This window comes from Osmerus eperlanus, chromosome 13 (genome assembly GCF_963692335.1).
Source record: "Osmerus eperlanus chromosome 13, fOsmEpe2.1, whole genome shotgun sequence".
NCBI lineage: Eukaryota > Metazoa > Chordata > Actinopteri > Osmeriformes > Osmeridae > Osmerus > Osmerus eperlanus.
The window spans coordinates 15217980-15238538 of record NC_085030.1 but is presented as its reverse complement, the minus strand read 5'-3'; the positions used below and the strand labels follow the sequence as shown (position 1 = coordinate 15238538).

Sequence of the window (20559 nt, the reverse complement as noted above, 5' to 3'; positions counted from 1 at the left end):
GTGTGAGGGGGAGAAGGCCAGGCATTGGGCATGGCTAATTACATTATGTTCTATTCCTACTGTGTTATATTGGCTACACGGCTTATGGAGCAAAGCAGGCTCAAGGGTGTCCTCGCCACGCTGTCGCTAGGCGTTAAATGAACACCTGGACGCAGGGTCCTGGTCCGTGCTGTCTGCTGACGAGGAGGAGGAGGAGGAGGAAGGGGAGGTAGAGGAGGAAGAGGGGGTTTCAGGCTGATGTGGGATGGTGCAGAGAGCAGGGGGTAGAACACGACAGCAAAGTGGGGGTTTGAGAACGAGTGTGTTCTGTCAAAGACAACAGAACATACACACACAGGATGTGCCTGTTGGTGCCTAGTTCAATCCTGGAGATACACCAGCAGGTCTTTCAGCAGAGAGAGAGAGAGGGAGAGAGACGGAGAGAGGAGAGAGAGAGAGAGAGAGAGAGAGAGAGAAAAAGAGGGGGAGAGAGAGAGGGAGAGAAAGTGAGAGAGAGAGAGAGAGCGAGAGAGAGAGAGAGAGGGGAGAGAGAGAGGGAAAGAAAGTGAGAGAGAGAGAGGTCCTCCTGGAGATACACCAGCAGGTCTTTCAGCAGAGAGAGAGAGAGGGAGAGAGACGGAGAGAGGGAGAGAGAGAGAGAGAGAGAGAGAGAGAGAGAGAGAGAGAGAAGCACTGATGAGATCTGGGATTAGCATTATCTAAAACTCTCCAGCCTCCCAAAGTATCATCCAACAGGCTTAAGTTAAGGTGCAGGACCGAGGTGATTTGCATAAGTAATAGCTAATGTGCTGTTCAATTTCTCTCCCATCTGGCATCGTGAGCCAGACCTCATTTCTCAAATTGACAGCCTGGTCTCTATCGCTAACCACACTGCAACAAGGCGCCCACCAAATTAATTTGTCAACCTTCTCCAGTAATGGGACGTTCACCTTGAAAACTCAATTTACCTGAGTCTGTCTGTGGGAGAAAAGCGAGAGATTTCTCGAAAAAATACCTTGAGAGAAAAAATATATAACATAACAAAAGGAGTGGTTGGGTATGGACGTGTTGAGAAGGGGGTGGGGAAAGATTGGGAGAGGGTGGTGTTGAACTTTGTTCAGGCTGTTTGAGGGAGGTTTTTTCAAGAAAAGACCGAAGCTAAATGCAGTCTGCTTCCCGGTTACAGTATGGCATGTAGAAACGGAAAGATCCAAATGATTACTGACTCCTCTGTATATGATACAGTCAGAAACACAACACGCTGGGAGAAGATGAAACCGTAAACAACAAGCTATTTAAACAAATCACTGAGGGGAGGAGGGAGGGAGGAAGGGAGTGGATCGAAATAAATACTAAATAGCTGGATAGTATGTCCACTGAACTCCTCGACTCTCTGTCGCATGCGCGACACAAAGCCAAGAGGATCTCTGAGAAGCAAAGTTGGTGTTGTCACATCTTAACACAAGAAACAGCGGCAAGCGTTTACCACGCTGGCGGCACCACCGACAGTGCCGCCAACGGAAGCTTCCGGAGGTGTAACAACACCAAAGCTTCCCACGAACAGAGAGACAAGATGGCAGGAGAGCGAGGAGAGTGAGGAGAGCGAGGAGAGCGAGGAGAGCGAGGAGAGCGAGAGAGAGCGAGGAGAGCGAGAGAGAGCGAGGAGAGCGAGGAGAGCGAGGAGAGTGAGAGGAGAGCGAGGAGAGCGAGGAGAGCGAGGAGAGCGAGGAGAGTGAGAGGAGAGCGAGGAGAGCGAGGAGAGTGAGAGGAGAGCGAGGAGAGCGAGGAGAGTGAGAGGAGAGCGAGGAGAGCGAGGAGAGTGAGAGGAGAGCGAGGAGAGCGAGGAGAGTGAGAGGAGAGCGAGGAGAGCGAGGAGAGCGAGGAGAGCGAGGAGAGCGAGGAGAGCGAGGAGAGCGAGGAGAGCGAGGAGAGCGAGGAGAGCGAGGAGAGCGAGGAGAGCGAGGGGGCGCTCCAGCGGAGCCAATCCCGCGGAGGACCTGGAATGTTCTGCTCACGTTACCAAACAGAGAGTAAACAAACAAAGGAGGCTGCAGTCAGGGGGAAGGCTTGGGACACCACGGGGTCTTGAGTCTTGGGGCTCAGGGCGGTCGGTGGCTCGATGTGGTTCTGGCGCGTCAGACAGTAGCTGTTCTCCCACTCGCTCGTCTGTGGAGGTGATGGTGATCACTGCTCTGGGTTTACACACGTTGGGGAAGGCGCTGTGTGACGATTATTAAAATATGAACTCTCTCTCTTATTGCTCTCTTTCTGTCTCTCTCTCTCTCTCTCTATTGCTATCTGTTTCACTTGGTCTATCTCCCTCTCTCTCTCTCTCTCTCTCTCTCTCTCTCTCTCTCTCTCTCTCTCTCTCTCTCTCTCTCTCTCTCTCTCTCTCTCTCCGTCCCTCTCTCTCTCTCTCTCTCTCTCTCTCTCTCTCCGTCCCTCTCTCTCTCTCTCTCTCTCTCTCTCCGTCACTCTCTCTCTCTCTCTCTCTCTCTCTCTCTCTCTTTCTTTCCCCCTGCTCCTCTTGTTCTTTCTTCTTAATGCTCCCCCTCTCCTGGGGTAGGGGATGGGGGTGGTGTTGGTGGGGGGGTGGTTGGTGGGTTGTGCATACTCGAGGGTGGAGTTTGGTGTGTGTGGGGGGTGCATTGTGGAAGGCTGTGTGTGTGTGTGTGGGGGGGGGGGTGCATTGGGAAAGGGGGTGGGTGGTGTGTGTGTGTGTGTGTGTGAGGGGGAGGTTTGGCACTGGCGAGAATCCTGCCATGGCTGCTCCACTCAGGGACCAACTCAAGGAAATGGGCCAAGAAGCGAATCTAATGAAACCCCCTAAATTAATTTCCAGTCTCATCTTTAGCTGGAGGCAATGGAGAGCCGGGGGAACTCTGGCTGTTTGCAGGAGAAAAAGGAATGGATGGAGGGAGGGAGGGGGGGGGAGGGAGGGAGGGAGGGAGGGGGGGAGGGAGGGGGGAGGGGGGGGGTTAGACCTCATCATATTGGAAAAAAAGAAAAGAAAGAAAGTTGAGTCCCTGAGTAGCTCTCCTCCTCTCTGCGCTTCATTCAGTCTGCATACTTATTAAATTCCTTTGTGCTGCTTCGTCCTGTGCCGGTGTTGAAATGTCTATTCATCTGTACCAGCTGCCACTGTGCTGTGGTTACGACTTCAGACCTCAGGACTTGGCCTCTCAACACACACACGCACACAGAACACACAGAACACACACACATACAGAGAACACACACAAAGAAAACACGCACACAAAAAGCACTCGCACACACACACGAAACATACATTTGTATGTAATCCACATATTCAAAATTACAACAGGGGCATCTTGCAATTCAAACACCCACATCGCTGTGAGGCTGAACTAGCAGGATTCTTATACACACACACACACACACATGCCTCCATGGCTCCAACCCTCACATATGGTGCAGCAGTGCTGGGTTTTAATGTAGCATAGCCTAGCCCTGATGTTCGCACCCGGCCAGCACACACACACCTGTCTCTGCGTGCCATTTAGCTGCCCGCGCGGCCGCGCTGCCAGCCTCGACCTTGGCGGCTCCCGCCACGTGCCCGCCCGCCATCTGCAGTAGGGAGGCTTGGGCAGTAAAGCATGGCGACCCCGGCGTTGCCGGGCCCGTAACGCCCCCGCCAGGGCCCCGCCAGATGGCTCTACCCACTAAGAGGGTTTTACTGCAGCTAAAGATGACTGGGCAGAGACGTCTGCCTCGCCCGCCCTCCTCCCTCCCTCTCTCTTTATCTCCCTCCTCCTCTCTCCTCCCTCTCTCCTTCTCTCCCTCCTCCTCTCACTCTCTCCCTCACTGTGCCAAGTGCCAGATAGCCCCCCCACACACTCTTGCCAACCCTGCCTAACCCACTCCCCTTTACTCCCTCCCTCCCTCCACCCCCTCCCTACCCCCCCATTCTTACCCTCCGCCCCCACTCCTCCCCCTTCCCTCCGTATTTCAGTCATGATTATCCAGCACCAGACAATCCTAAAACAGCCAGAAGGTCGTGGTGTATGTGATACCCAGCTAGGGCTGATATCTGGAGATCTGGACCATGCTGCGGACCAACACACACACACACAGGCCTCACACACACACAGGCCTCTCACACACATAGCCCTCACACACACACAGGCCTCACACACACACAGCCCTCACACACACACAGCCCTCACACACACACAGCCCTCACACACGTGCATGAAGACATGTCAGCAGACGTAAAGACCCTCTCTGAGGGAAAATACCCAAACTGTGCTCGTGGTCTGGAGGAAAATCGATACATTCATCTTCCAGTGTGTGAGGGGAGGAGGACCAGAGCAGAGTCTGAGGGGGGCAGGACTGGGTGCTGGGCAGAACTGGGTGCTGGGCAGGACTGGGTGCTGGGCAGGACTGGGTGCTGGGCAGGACTGGGTGCTGGGCAGGACTGTGTGCTGGGCAGGACTCACTACCAATGCTGTGGTTTCTCTCAGGACATACATGTGTTTGGATGGAAAGGCTGTGAAAGTGAAGTGTTTTGCATAGTGAGGAGAAGGTGAATTGGTACTGCCAGAAAGGTGTGTGTGTGTACATTTTTATTGTCAGTTTGTATAACTAGTGGTGTGTGTGTGTGTGAGCGTGAGCGCACGTCTGTGTGTGTGTGTGTGTGTGAGTGTGTGTGAGTGTGTGAGTGTGTGTGTGTGTGTGTGTGTGTGAGTGTGTGTGTGTGTGTGTGTGTGTGTGTGAGTGTGTGAGTGTGTGTGCTCCCAGCTAGCTGCTGTTGCAGCAGTGTTCCCAGGTCTTGATTAGAGGATTAACGTGGGGCTGTAGAGTTGCTGTGTGTATTGAATTCTGGGGAACACACTCCACACCCAAATCCCTATTCCTCTGAGCTCTTGGACCTCCACTCTGCTCTCTACACACTAGTGTCAACGTGTGTGTGAGATAGTGTGTGTCTGTATGTATATATACATGCTTGTGTGTGTATCCTGTAGTTTGTTAACGTGTAGAGAGGTGTGGCTGGCTGGTCCCAGAGCAGAGAAGCCTGTTCTGCTGGCTGCTTTATGACATCATTGATTTTCTTTCAGCGAGAACTACCCAGGAGATCTAGGCTGGGGAGGTTACACAGGTCAGGACAGACTCATGTGATAGACACGCTCTGTCTGTGTGTGTGTGTGTGTGTGCATGTGTGTGTGTGGGGGGGGGTGGTTGTTGTGCATGTGTGGTGGTGGGGTGTTGTGTGTGTTGCCGCGTGTCTTCTTGAGTATTTCATTTACACACACCATCATTACTGACGTTACCATCATAAAGGTGAGTCTACCTCTGCGTCTAGTCACAACAGGGCCAGTCACCTGGATATCCACCCATTTTTACCCTTCCCTATGGACAACAACTATTATTGAGAGTGCTTGCATTTGGCATGGCTGAGGCCGAATGTGTTGCTTGTATCGGCTGGAAGGTTTAGTCACAATTGTTTTTGTGGTGAAAAGTGAAGCTAACGGTAGCTAACTAGCTAGCCATATATATATAAAGCTTGTTAGCTTCTGGACAGCTGCAGAAACGCCCCAGTCACAGGCCAGGGTGATAGCATCATATGTAGCTAGCTGGTATGATTCCAGGGTGTGATAACACCACCACATTTTTCGGTTTTGAATTCACCTCTTTAAAATTGAAATGTGAATTTATTTCAATGTAAAAAATAAAATTCAATGTTCAGAAATTCAGGTTGCTCAAATTCTAACAGTAAAATTCAGATCCCAAAAACAGATCCCAAAAACGATCAAAAGAAATTTGAGCCCAAAAGAATTGAGCCAAAAAACTTCAGATTGCAACATTCGGGATACTAAGGTATACCAATTGTTTCAGCTCAACTGCAGCCCCCTCTCCCCTCGTCTCCAGGATTTAAGTACCCAAACATTGACCGGTATGGTAATCTCACGACAATCTTTGGATAACACTGCCCTGCTGTAACATTACGACTCCAGTTCTAAGTGTGGATGGCGGGTTACGCAAGAGCAGTAGCACATATGTGTGTAAAACGAAAGTTGCGTTTGATAAATCAAGTAGGGCGCTTATCTACTACAACTAGCCTGACAGGTCATTTAGAATGTCCTCTTTAAGTCTACAGACTGAAAAGAATAAATAGCCAGATCTTGAGTATTGCACTGTTTTGTTTTTGTTTTTTTTTGGAGCTGCTTTCAGGCTGTTTGAAAGGTGAGATTCTGGAACAGTGAGGCGGCCAGGATGAGACATGGACTAATCATTCGTCTGAAAAGGATCCCAGAGCTCACTAGGACTCTCCCTCCCTCTCTCTCTCCCTCCCTCTCTCTCTCTCTCTCTCTCTCTCTCTCTCTCTCTCTCTCTCTCTCTCTCTCTCTCTCTCTCTCTCTCTCTCCCCCTCCCTCTCTCTCTCTCTCTCTCTCTCTCTCTCTCTCTCTCTCACCCTTTTCATCTCGCCCTCTCTCTCTGCCCCTCTCTATCTGCCTCTCTCTCTCTCTGCCTCTCTCTCTCTGCCTCTCTCTCTGCCTCTCTCTCTCTCCCTCTCTCTCTCTCTCTCTCTCTCTCTCTCTCTCTCTCTCTCTCTCTCTCTCTCTCTCTCTCTTTCCAGGTTTGTCTCCGTCCTCCATTACCCACTTTATTTCATTCCAGGGGATCAAATTTGTATCCAGTTAGGCCTCTCATCTCTAACTCAAAGGGAATAAATAAAAGCACTTTATTGCTCAGCACCCTGAAACAAGAAGATGGGAGTCGAGGAGGACTGAGGGAGGGGAGGGAAAATCTCCAATTCATTCGGATCAAGTCAATAACACTGTAATATTTATGAAGGCTGGAAGCTAGCCTGCCCTAAAACCCAAACTCCAGCAATCCTGAATTATAAATTGGTATTGATTTGTGTTGTGGGTGAGTGAGCGTCAGTCTGTGTGTGTGTGTGTGAGTGTGTGAATCCCTTTGTGCAGGAGGATGCAGAGCCAGAAAGCGTGGCTCAGGATCTACAAATATCACAAATGTGTGTTTTATGATTAACAAATGTTTTTCTTCTGTATGTTTGTCTGCATGTGCACATGTAAATGTCCTTATTTGTGTGTAAGTTACGTTTGGCTTATTTAAATTCGTTTTTCTTGGGTGTTTCTGTGTGTTTGCTCCTGTATGTGTGTGTTTGTGTGAATATGTCTGTATGTGTAGGTGTGTGTCTGCGTGTGTGTGTGTCTGCGTGCATGTGTGTGTGTCTGCATGTGTGTGTGTGTCTGCGTGCATGTGTGTGTGTGTGCGTGTGTGTGTGTGCGTGTGTGTGTGTGTGTGTGAGGAGGGGGTGGTGAAAGCAATAGGGTCTCATCCTGTCCAAGCGTCAGAACAGCATCAAATATGTATGACCCCGCCTCCCTGGTGAGATATGTACACAGCACATAACAAAGTCTAGGATTCACACACACAAAGCTAAACCTTACAATCAGGGGGATATAAACTGTCTGTTGCAACTGCTGTGGTGTTAGCTTGATAGACAACCAACACTGCAAAACCGGCCATTCACAATCCCTTACCAAAGTAGTAAACGTAGTCGGTGCATGTTTTTCGATTGATGAACTCTTTCTTTTTTTTACTTCTTGAAAATTAAGTTGCTTGTCTCATAAGTAAGAGAACACTAAGATCAAACACTCGCTCCATACTAATAAGGTTTAAATCAATATTTAGCATTTTACTTGTTTATCAAGATGCAAAGCTACATCCCACACTTAACCAACCCAAACCGACATCAAGACAATAACACTTAACAGTAAAAGATGAATAAACTACAAGTTCTATATTTCTTTTTTAAACGCTACATTATGGTGTACTGTACATTGAAGCCTGCTAAATTAGCGGCAGCAATACAGTTTAAAATAATCCATATTTATTCATGGGGCTCTATTGAGTTTCTACACTGGCCCATTTGTGTCAGTGTTTGTGATAAGATGGAGGCAGACTGATGACTGGCTGTTATGTAACGGATTCCTTTCCAACCTCCCCTGTTGCTGGTCCTCTCATGTGGACAGCCACTCTGCTGTGACAGACCCTCATATCAAATCTCTGAATCTTTATATAGAAATCAATACCCTCTTAATCTGCCTCTCTGTCTCCTCCTGCCCTGCCCCTCTCTCCCTCCCTCTCTCCCTCCACCCATCCCCCCATCCTGTCTCATTCTCACTACCTCATCGCCCCCTCTGTTCCACAACCCCTCGTCACCTCTCCTCTCCCTCCTCTCATCCACACCTCCGCTCTCCTCCACCTCCACACTCCTCCTCGCCTTTCCTGCGCTCGCCCTCTTCCTTCTTACTTCTCGGCTGTTCTGGCCGGTCTGGGCATGCCCAGTTGAGTTTGCAGCCCTCACACCAGCCCCGGCCCCCCAGGATGAAGAGCACAGCGCTGGGTGTTGGTGGTGTGTCGCCCTTCCCCCACCCTCCTCCACCCACCTGGTTCCCAATAGCCTCAGTCGACAAACACCAGCCGCCCAAACACACCCCGACAGCTGTTGACCATCAGATACACTTAAAGAGCTGAATATTTATCTCTCAGCTATGGGGGCTAAGTGGTTATGTAGCTCCTTGGACAACAGACCGAGGCTTTGAACAGCAACAGGAAGTCTAGACATCTAACTTGGGTGGAAGTCAGGGGAGTGAGAAAGTCTGGCAGTCTGAAAGGATGGAAGGATAGAAATCGGTTTGAACGTTGGAAATATGTCAGGATTGGAGGCACCCAAAAACGTCAAAGCGTGAGGCTACCAAATTGTTCTCTGGTGACGATTACTCGTCCTCAAAGTCATTATTTGGGAAACCTGGGCCGATGCTACAACAGCTCCGAACAACCAGAAAGCCTGAAGTGAGGAAGGAGAGAGAGCTGAGGAGAGCGTTCGCTGTACGTCGGTGTGAGGAAGGGGAGAGAGGTGAGGAGAGCGTTCGCTGTACGTCGGTGTGAGGAAGGAGAGAGAGGTGAGGAGAGCGTTCGCTGTACGTCTGTGTGAGGAAGGAGAGAGAGGTGAGGAGAGCGTTCGCTGTACGTCGGTGTGAGGAAGGAGAGAGAGGTGAGGAGAGCGTTCGCTGTACGTCTGTGTGAGGAAGGAGAGCAGGAAGCAGCCAGGGGAGCGCTGCTCTGCAGGCCTGATCCCATCAACACCTCCAGCAGACGCACCTCACGGATCAACAACAGCCCAACAAACCTCGCCTTTCATGGCCGCTTCTGGAGCGCTGCTATCCTCTGAGAAATTAGCTCGCCACCTTCACACATCTGCTACGAGCATGGATGGGATTCCTTAATTAGCCGCATCGCATTCATATTCCTGATAAAGATGGTGTGTGTGTGTGAGAGAGAGAGAGAGAGAAATAGAGAGAATAGACAGATAGCGGGACAGTAAGACAAAGAGAGTAAGACACACAGAGAGACAGAAAGAGAGACAGAAAGAGGGAAAGAAGGAGAGAGAGAGAGAGATAGTTGGCTATTATGGGTGCATTCTTAATTGGGGAAACACTCGGGTTATTACTACGACAGAGAGAAAGATGAAGGGGTAGAGAGCAGATTACGGGGCAGGGTTGAGGAGGACAGGAGGAGGAGGAGAGGCCAAGGGATGATGGAGGGGATGGGTGAGAGGATGAGAGCAGGGTGAGAGGATGAGAGCAGGGTGAGAGGAAGAGAGCAAGGTGAGGGGATGAGAGCAGGGTGAGAGGATGAGAGCAGGGTGAGGGGATGAGAGCAGGGTGAGAGGATGAGAGCAGGGTGAGAGGAAGAGAGCAAGGTGAGGGGATGAGAGCAGGGTGAGAGGATGAGAGCAGGGTGAGAGGATGAGAGCAGGGTGAGAGGATGAGAGCAGGGTGAAGGGATGAGAGCAGGGTGAGAGGATGAGAGCAGGGTGAGAGGATGAGAGCAGGGTGAAGGGATGAGAGCAGGGTAAGAGGATGAGAGCAGGGTGAGAGGATGAGAGCAGGGTGAGAGGATGAGAGCAGGGTGAAGGGATGAGAGCAGGGTGAGAGGATGAGAGCAGGGTGAGAGGATGAGAGCGGACGAGGGCGGAGGAGGCAGGGCGTGCTGCTGGGGTTCCCGGGCTGCTGTTGACACAGGCAGATTACATCCCACCCTGGGTCAGCCCTGTGAGAGGCCCAGGAGGCAGTGATCTGTCAACAGCAGGATCAACAAGACTGGATCGATCTCTTCTGTCTCACAGGGGGAGGGGGGGCGTGGGGGGGCAGCAGTGTTAGTGACAGGCAGCCAGGTGTTGAAGGGGAGGCAGGCTTAGCAAGGTGCCATGCTTGGAGGGATGGAGGAGGGATGGAGAGGTGGAGGGGGGGGCGTTCACCTGGTTCCCATGGCCCCTCACATGAGCTCTCCACCTGGGGTCTCTGGAGACAGACCCAGCCTCTGCTGGAGGTTGGGACTGAGAGAGGAGAGGTGAGGAGGATGTTCGGCCTCATTTCAGTCTTCTCATAAAGACCACTGCAGTTCAAAGTTTCTGTTCCTGGTAAACACAGACTGTTCCTGCACTTCTGGTCCCTGATATTCTGCTGTACTTTCGATATGCACTATTTGAATGACACTTTGTTAATATTATCTGCTAATAAAAACATAAAGTCCACCTCAAAATCATCAACCATGTCCTGATCAGATATCACACATCCAAGAAGACGACACAGGGAATTACATCATGAGAACCCGCCCAGCCAAGTCAGGAAAGAGGGAAACCTTTTCCCCTCCTGGTTAAATGGCTTTTCAAAGCACCCCGGGCCATTGCACACTTCTGCCCAGATTACATCAACTCCCCCTGGCCTGAGGCTGTGCTGGGGGCCCAGGCTTCAGCGGGGCCTAATGGACCCACCCAGACGGGTGTGGCCCCAGGGCAGAGACACGGAGACAGGTAGAGGAACAGGCCCCCCCTGCTACCTCCCGCTGCCAGCTCACACACCAGAGACAGAGGTGCCTCTCAGGGTGGGAAAACCATTTGATGACTGCTGAGTATAGATGGTATATCTGATTAATGGCAATGTGCAAATATTTAAATTGAATAACAGAGAGAGAGAGAGAGAGAGAGAGAGAGAGAGAGAGAGAGAGAGAGAGAGAGAGAGAGAGAGAGAGAGAGAGAGAGAGAGAGAGAGAGAGAGAGAGAGAGAGAGAGAGAGAGAGAGAAGCCTTGGGCTTGCAGGACGTGAAAGCAGCCTGACAACCGGTGAATAGATCGGAAGATTTTCTCTTTTTTATGGATAATAACACTCAAATATTGACATGGCCATCCTCTGCGCAACTTTCTCGAGAGCTGGTATGGTTCCATGGTTCAGAGTCCTGCAGGTCAGAGGTAAATCTCTGACCTGAAATTTCCGAGCCTGAGGAGAGTTTAAGGAGAGGGAGAGTTCCAGGCTGAAGGTGGAACCAGGAGGGTTGTGGTGGCTCTCTACCCAGAGAGATCATATTATTCTGGGGTAGTGGGATTGTGGCCTGGGCTCAATGTGGTTGGGAAGCTGCTGTGCTTGGTGTGTGTGTGTGTGTGTGTGTGTGTGTGTGTGTGTGTGTGTGAGAGAGAGAGCGTAAGTGTGTGTGTGTGTGTGTACATGCTGGAACAGATACCCCCTTGGAAGGCGAGGGGGGTAAACCACAAACACTGGTGCTGATATTTCCATCTTTACTCTGTAGAGTGGTCCTCAAGGTCGTCTGGGTAGCCCAGACACAAACACATAAATATATTATACACACACACACACCTATTCACATACACACAAGCAAAAACTACCAGTGAAGACATCCACTGTCATAGAGACCAAAATGGAACATTTGGAATGCCCTCGCAAACATCCCAAAAACATCCCAAAGAGAACATGGTCTCTTTGGGAACATGGTGTGTACAGAGATCACTCTCTCTCCCCACATCCCCCTCTCCCTTTTCTCCCCTTTCTTTACCCCCTCCCCTCTTTCTCTCTCTTTCTCCCCTGCTCTCCCCCCCTCCCCCCCTCCCTGCATGTTGCAGCTTGGGGAAGCAGCAGTGGTCCTGCCCCCAGTAGGAGGAAAGGATATCCTGAATAATTAAGCTGGGACACCAGGCCCCCACCGGAGCTACCCACAGTCCCCCATCCATATTTTACACCCCCTCTGTCCCCCCTCTCTACCCCCATCCCCCCTCTCTAGCCCCCTCTCTACCCCCTCTACCTCCCGGGCCCAGCATGGCCACGTTCCCCCCCGACCCCCCGGCCCTCCAACAGCACCATTACATCCCCAAACACAGGCAATGTCACGCACTACCCACAATGCACTGCCCATAACAGCTGACCTCCATTGTCAGGCCCATAAAAAGGCATTAAAACATTCTCTATAGATCAGAGCTCCCTTCAATAACCCACATAAAACCAAGACGTGGAATCTCGTCACAGCACTTGGACCCTTGTAACCGCCGCCACCCCTCTCCACATACATAACCCCGTACAAATTACCCATAAAACCTTGCAGCGACCTCCTGCTTTTTCTTCCTGTGTGACAACCCTTTCCTCTGCCTCCTGCCTCTCTCACAGCCCTTTCCTCTGCCTCCTGCCTCTCTCACAGCCCTTTCCTCTGCCTCCTGCCTCTCTCACAGCCCTTTCCTCTGCCTCCTGCCTCTCTCACAGCCCTTTCCTCTGCCTCCTGCCTCTCTCACAGCCCTTTCCTCTGCCTCCTGCCTCTCTCACAGCCCTTTCCTCTGTCTCCTGCCTCTCTCACAGCCCTTTCCTCTGCCTCCTGCCTCTCTCACAGCCCTTTCCTCTGTCTCCTGCCTCTCTCACAGCCCTTTCCTCTGCCTCCTGCCTCTCTCACAGCCCTTTCCTCTGCCTCCTGCCTCTCTCACAGCCCTTTCCTCTGCCTCCTGCCTCTCTCACAGCCCTTTCCTCTGCCTCCTGCCTCTCTCACAGCCCTTTCCTCTGTCTCCTGCCTCTCTCACAGCCCTTTCCTCTGCCTCCTGCCTCTCTCACAGCCATTCCAGGACTTCTTTTTTCCCTTCTTTTCCTCCTTTCAATTTTATCCATGCTGCCGAGTGATGTCCTGTTTTTATTGTAAATCTATACTCTTAATCTGGTCGGCACCGATGGGCTCGCTCGGACGATCAATAGGCTGGGATTGCTAGGAAGGGTCCGGAGAGGCTGATAACTCCCTCACCCCCTCATCTCCTCATCTCCTCACCCCCTCACCTCCCTCATCTCCTCACCCCTTCACCTCTTCACCCCCTCATCTCCTCACCCCCTCACCTCCTCACTCCCTCATCTCTTCACCCCCTCATCTCCATATCTCCACACCCCTTCACTCCCTCACCTACTCACCCCTCACTCACCCCCTCATCTCCTCACCCTCATACTCTCTCACTCACTCTCTCTCTCCCTCCCTCACACTCCTCTCTCTCCCCCCTCCCTCCCCCTCTCCTAGATGCAGTTCAGTATTAAACATCCCACAGTGACTGTCCTACAGTACCAGGCCACTCCCCCTGTGGGCTAATGAGAGATGGACAGTTTAGAAGCCATTGACTCCTGTAACAGCGAGCAAGAGGAATGGCCCAACGCAAATGTCCCACTGTTCGGGCCAGGGGGGTGATTAAGAGACAGGTAAAAGCTTGGAGGGGGGTGGTACGGGGGAGGGGGGACGTCGGAGGGGTGAAAGGCCACCCTCCATCTCCCCCGTCTCTCCCCCCTCCCCCCAGGTGACAGGGAGGAGAGCGAGGGGGGAGGAGAGAGGGCGCGACTTCCATGTCCTGTCCACATTAAAGTAAGAGATGTTGTAGGACGGGGGGGGAGGGGCTGAGAGGTGCACCCTGGGTAATTAGACCTGGGTTCCCTGTGAGCTCTGACAGTCTCTGGAAATTTATGTTCCCAGTCGGGTAGCTTGGCCGGCTGTCTAATTGCGATATTAGCTTGTAATAACACCTGTTTTAGGCCTCGGACTCTAATATTTCACCTCGGCCATTGTGGCTTTCTGCTCCGCTCAGCAGGATTGTGGCCATTAGGTGACAGCCGAGGAAACGAAACGCTTCCTGGTTGGCAGGTTAGACCTCTGAGTAGAATCACCGTCCAAATGTATGATCTACCAATCCTTAATGCTGGTGGGATGCATGTCGTATGTGGTCATGTAAGTGAGCTGCCAGCATGTCATACTAAGGCCGCAGTAACGTGTTGGACAGACAGAATGACTAAGCAGAGCACACCGCAGAACTGAGACTGAGGTTTCTATAGGATTGAAATGATGTATTTATACATCGTCATGTATCACTTGTATAATGGAATACACACCTGCAGCTGAACATGTTCTCATTAGATGTTTATGTGTGTGACTGTGTGTGTGTGAGAATGTGTGTGTCTTTGTGTGAGCGCATGTGTGTTTGTGCACAAATGAGTTGCATGGAATAGTGTTTACTGGTGACGATCTGTGAAGCAAGCCAGGGCCGGACGGCTGTTAGATTTATACACCTGGGCGGCGCTTGAAACAACAGAGACGGGGGAGCCGGAAGCCCGTGAATCGAGGCGCTTTACAGTGGCCACTGATGGGGTAGATTTGCATGATGGGTCACCAATAGCCACCCTCCACCCCCACACCCCGGACTCACTGATTTATCTGTTGGTTTAAGGGGCTTAAGGCGGCGTGGCCATAAATCCTGCATCTCTTAATAGGGCGCTAAAATGCAGTGGTGCGGCCTGGGTTCCTGTAAATCACTGCCCTGGAGCTGTCCATGCTAAACACAGGCACCGGGAGGGGGGGGGGGGGCACCGGGAGGGGGGGGGGGGGCACCGGGAGGGGGGGGGGGCATCGGGAGGGGGGGGGGGGGCACCGGGAGGGGGGTAACTAACACAGCACAGAGACAGAGCAGGGGGGGGGGTACTTGCACCCAAAATTGATGGTGATGGCAATGTGTGCAAATAAAGGGATGTGAATTTAGTATGTATGCATGAATGTGTGTGAGAGTGTGTGTGTGTGTGGTCTGTGTGAGAGTGCGTGTGTGTGAGGTCAGTGTGTGTGGATGGCTATCGTAAAATCAGCTCATTAATCAGAACATAAGTTGAACTCTTGGTTGTTCATCGTGAGCATCTCTTGTCTCCTACTGTTCCTCAGATAGGGAGGATGACACAATCTCTACAGTCACACCTATCACACACTCCCTGGCAGCACGAGGTGAGAAGACATTGTGTGTGTGTGTGTGAGTATGTGTAAGTGAGAATGTGTGCGTGTATGTGTGTATGTGTGTGTGTGTGGGTGTGTGTGTGTGCATGAGTGTGTGTGTGTGTGAGTATGCATGTCTATGCATGTGTGTGTGTGTAGGTGAATGTGTGTGTGTGTTGGGAGGGTCACTACCATCCGTCCTCACAGCCTACTTTCCCCTGGCCTTTCTCCAAGCTGTCCTTAACGAGCCAACATGGATTTGGTAATGACCTTGGTGCCCCCGCTAGGTTTCTGGACGGGGTCACTGGTTCACGCCAGCACCACGGAGCCAGTCAGAGGCAGGCAGTCACACGCTTCCTCAAGGGCCAGCTGACATTGAGCGAGAGGACGGAAGTCTTGGTTCCAGCTGCACATAATGAACTTCCCCCTCCACCTCCACCAACACACACCATCAGAGAACACAAGTGCACAGCACATTCGGGGTGTTCAAGGTTGAAAGAAAGAAAAAGAAAAATTTAGAAAATTTCGTATTTTGTAAAAAAAAAAAGAAGGTATTTGGGTTGTTCTTGTACACGGTGTGCACAGCGAGATCCCAGCTGTGTCAGGGGTGAGGACAGGGGTGAGGACAGGGGTGTTTGGGCTGGGGTTGCATCAGACTTCAGGAGCCCAGACAGCACCACCCAGACAGCAGCACCCAGACAGCAGCACCCAGACAGCACCGCCCAGACAGCAGCACCCAGACAGCACCACCCAGACAGCACCACCCAGACAGCAGCACCCAGACAGCACCATCCAGACAGCACCACCCAGACAGCACCACCCAGACAGCAGCACCCAGACAGCAGCACCCAGACAGCAGCACCCAGACAGCACCACCCAGACAGCACCATCCAGACAGCACCACCCAGACAGCACCACCCAGACAGCAGCACCCAGACAGCAGCACCCAGGCAGCACCACCCAGACAGCACCAACCAGACAGCACCATCCAGACAGCACCACCCAGACAGCACCACCCAGCCAGCACCGCCCAGACAGCAGCACCCAGACAGCACCACCCAGACAGCACCACCCAGACAGCACCATCCAGACAGCACCACCCAGACAGCACCACCCAGACAGCAGCACCCAGACAGCAGCACCCAGGCAGCACCACCCAGACAGCACCACCCAGACAGCACCATCCAGACAGCACCACCCAGACAGCACCACCCAGCCAGCACCGCCCAGACAGCAGCACCCAGACAGCACCACCCAGACAGCACCACCCAGACAGCACCATCCAGACAGCACCACCCAGACAGCACCATCCAGACAGCACCACCCAGACAGCACCACCCAGACAGCACCATCCAGACAGCACCACCCAGAGAGCACCACCCAGACAGCACCACCCAGACAGCACCACCCAGACAGCACCACCCAGAGAGCACCATCCAGACAGCAGCACCCAGACAGCACCACCCAGACAGCAGCACCCAGACAGCACCATCCAGACAGCACCACCCAGACAGCACCACCCAGACAGCAGCACCCAGACAGCAGCACCCAGACAGCACCACCCAGACAGCACCACCCAGACAGCACCACCCAGACAGCAGCACCCAGGCAGCACCACCCAGACAGCACCACCCAGACAGCACCATCCAGACAGCACCACCCAGACAGCACCACCCAGCCAGCACCGCCCAGACAGCAGCACCCAGACAGCACCACCCAGACAGCACCAACCAGACAGCACCATCCAGACAGCACCACCCAGACAGCACCATCCAGACAGCAGCACCCAGACAGCAGCACCCAGACAGCAGCACCCAGACAGCACCACCCAGACAGCAGCACCCAGACAGCAGCACCCAGACAGCAGCACCCAGACAGCAGCACCCAGACAGCAGCACCCAGACAGCACCACCCAGACAGCAGCACCCAGACAGCAGCACCCAGACAGCACCACCCAGACAGCACCATCCAGACAGCAGCACCCAGACAGCAGCCCAGCCTGAGGTGGAGGACTAGCCCCAGCAAGCCACCTGTCAGGTGAAAGTATTTTTGGCGGACGACCACAAGCTGGAGTAGAGTGTCTGTGGCAGTTTGGATTGAGGGGAGTTTTACCGTGTGTCCAGTTCTACTGAGGTGTGTGTGAGTGTGTGGTGAGAATGTGTGTGTGTGTGTGGCAGTTTGGATGGAGGTGAGTTGCACCAGGGCATGTGCGAAGCCACAAGGACTGTGATGTTCTTAAGAGAGAGAGAGGAAGGAGGGATGAGAGAGAAGGAGGGATGAGAGAGGAAGGAGGGATGAGAGAGAAGGAGGGATGAGAGAGGAGGACGGATGAGAGAGGGAGGAGGGATGAGAGAGGAGGAGGGAGGTGAGAGGGAGGAGGGATGAGAGAGGAGGAGGAGGGATGAGAGAGGGAGGAGGGATGAGAGAGGGAGGAGGGAGGTGAGAGGGAGGAGGGATGAGAGAGGAGGAGGGATGAGAGAGGAGGAGGGATGAGAGAGGGAGGAGGGATGAGAGAGGAGGAGGGATGAGAGAGGAGGAGGAGGGATGAGAGAGGGAGGAGGAGGGAGGAGGGATGAGAGAGGAGGAGTGTTCCTACCTGTCGATGATGACAGGGTCAGAAGGGGTCTCGTTGCGGTTACCACAGCTCTTCTTGTCACAACAGCGGCTGGAAGACAAACACACACTGTTACAGCCTGCAGTACACTGGGCAGAGCACTGTCTTTAAGTCAAACACACACACACACACACAAACACCCCTACACACACACACACACACATAAAGACACACTTTTCAGGAGTCGTCAGGGTTACGAGGACTGAAAGATACCCTGGCTTCTCCACAGTCATTAACAATTACGAGCTGGACTCTGACTGTCGACCACGGGCAGGCCGTGGCATGGGATGGCAAGGAGTCAGAGAGGAGAGCAATGTGGCAGGCTGCCGGGTGGTAGAGCCACCATGCCCTCCCCCCTCCTCCCCCCTCCCTCCCCCCTCCTCCCCCCTCCCTCCCCCCTCCGTCCAGCTGGGCTGTGCTCCAGCCAAGGTCACTCTCCTCCCCGTTGACAGTTTGGACAGCGTCCAGAGAAGCAGGGACTACACCTCTCCTTCCCCCCCCCCCTCCTCCTCCCCTTCCTCCCCCTCCCCACCCAGGCCCCCCTCCTCCCCCATCCTCCGGCAGTGCCACCATGCCCCCCTTGTGCCAACCCCCCTGACCCAGACCTGTGCCACCCTGGCCCTTCCTGAATGCTGGTGTGGAGGCATGTTGGATCAGGGAGGAGGAGGAGGGGGGTGGTGGGGTTTGGAAAGAGAACTCTGCCAAATTGTGTGGAGGGTCACTGTGCCATTGTGGGCAGGGAGAGTTGATGAGGGGTTTGTCTGGACCACTTTCACAACACTGCTATACAACAGAGAGTCGAGTATGTTCGTTCAGAAAGAGATCTAAGTGATTTAGATCAAAATCTTTTGTCAGAAATGATCATGTTCATGTCCTTTTAAATGTCACGAATATAGTATATGGTGGTTAAACTCTCACCAATCAATCTCCAATAGGTGTTTTAGAATGATGAAATTGTGACAACACATTCGTTCCCACCTTAAAAAAAAATACAAAATACAAAACTTGGGTTTGGGGATGAGCTCTCCTGGTTTTGATAGCATTGTGTCATTAGAACAGTCATCTCCATCTCTACCGGAGATTCTTAAAAATTAATCATACTGAAGACAGAGTGAAGACCAATTATCCCACTACACACACCCCATGCTGTCCTGAATCAAATTGCCATTTGACAAACAAGTGTCAACTGGAGCCAGAGAATGCCAAATGAACCCGCTTTATGAATCATTTATCACACTGTTTGATCTCTAAGTAGAGAAAAACATAAACTAAGCTCTAGGTTTTTGTGTGCGTGCGTGTGTTTATTCAACACTGCTCTTTGTGTGCCCGTATATGCGTGTGTGTGTGACTGTTGCCATAGAACGCGCCACAATAATTTATTCCCCCAGCTACTTGGAACCATTAGCGAAGGTTCCAGGAGACCAATTAGCATTGGAAACCCACTGGTGCTGCTGTGGTGACAACCTCCTCAAACTGCGAAAGAAGTGTCACAAACAAACTGGACCCCATGAGCCCAGCCTGGGCCCCTCCAGGGACCCGGGGCCCCTTTCCAAAGACGAAAACAAACCTTGGCTGAGCGTCCACAATACCGCCTTAATGACGTTTCCCCCCGGGCCAGCAGTGGGCTAGCAGCAGGCTAGCTAATGACTGAGAACACAGGTCTGGGAGTAGCTGTGGCTGCAGACACGCTGGCTGGACCGGCCTGCGCTGGTACCGGCCGGTCCTCCTCGTTGGGGGCTGAAGTACTCCTAAAGCTTCGGAGGAGTGTCCGGGAAGTCCAGAAAGATCCGCAGAGTGATTGGGAGAAGTGTCTGATGGCTGATGTGCAGAAAGCCGCCTGCGACGTTTGTCGGTACGGAAACAGGAAGTCCGCCAGCATGCCTGGCGAGGACGTTCTTGCCATAAAAGGACACTGAGTTTTGGCCGGTCACACCAGCATCATTACCACCGTATCTCCGCTCGCCAGAGAAAGACACTTCAAATGTCGTCCAACAAGTGGAATCTACTTAAGCGACAAAGAAGGTTGCCTCAGTGTGTCAAAGCTCAACTATCACAGCTTTGCTTTTACAGAAAGAAAGAGAGAAAAGAACACACAGACACATGAAGAAAAAAACACTTGGTCTTCAAAGTGTCCCTGAGGAACCTGAAGACCAGCTTCAGAGTGGGAACACAGTGTGTGTGGATTCACAGGGGTGTGATAAGACTGGGAGGGAATGTGAATGGATGTGAATGCAGGGCCTGTTTTCAAAGGGCAAGTGCTGTAATCACAGGAGTCTGTATGCGCGGGCAGCGGCCAGACCTGGAGCATTGTGCCAGTCTGCTTGGCTGGGAGAGGACGCCTGTGGCAGGCATGGCAAACCTCTCTCTCTGTCGCCCTCTCTTTCTCCATCCCTCTCTTTCTCTATCCTTCTCTTTCTCTCTACCTCATTCTCTCTCTAGTCCTCTCTCTCTAGTCCTCTCTCCCCCTCCCTCCTCTCTCTCTCTCTGTCCTGCTCCAGCCGCTGGCAGGCAGGCTGGTACACAGGGCCACAGGGCCCAGGGCCCAGGGCCCAGGGCCACAGGGCCCAGGGCTGGCAAGACCGTGCCCAGGCCGGTCCTCTGTGACAGGCTGTGCCAACCCAACTGCACGGTGCCATGGTTGAGGTTCTGGAAGCGCGGGCCTCCAGTTTAAGAATGGGCCGACTGCAAGCTGATGATGGCCACAGATCGCTGTAGAATCCAATCCACAGTCCCATTCATAGAAATCTTTATTTACATCCATTCAACTTAACAACAGATGAAGAACACTACAGAATGTGCTGATACTCATTGTATGAACTTATTTCATTTGTTGTTCAAATGCTTCAGGTCACTCTGTC

The 20559-nt window shown here is 52.6% G+C and overlaps 1 protein-coding gene across 1 annotated transcript in view; it reads right to left on the bottom strand.

Annotated features, from left to right (window-relative positions):
• Nucleotides 1–20559, bottom strand: part of LOC134032346 (transcription factor COE1-like) — a 93463-nt gene that overhangs the window by 56097 nt on the left and 16807 nt on the right. Inside the window, exon 5 of the mRNA XM_062476304.1 lies at nt 17684–17780. Within this exon, the coding sequence (XP_062332288.1) occupies nt 17684–17780 (97 nt within the window). The remainder of the gene's footprint in view (nt 1–17683; nt 17781–20559) is intronic.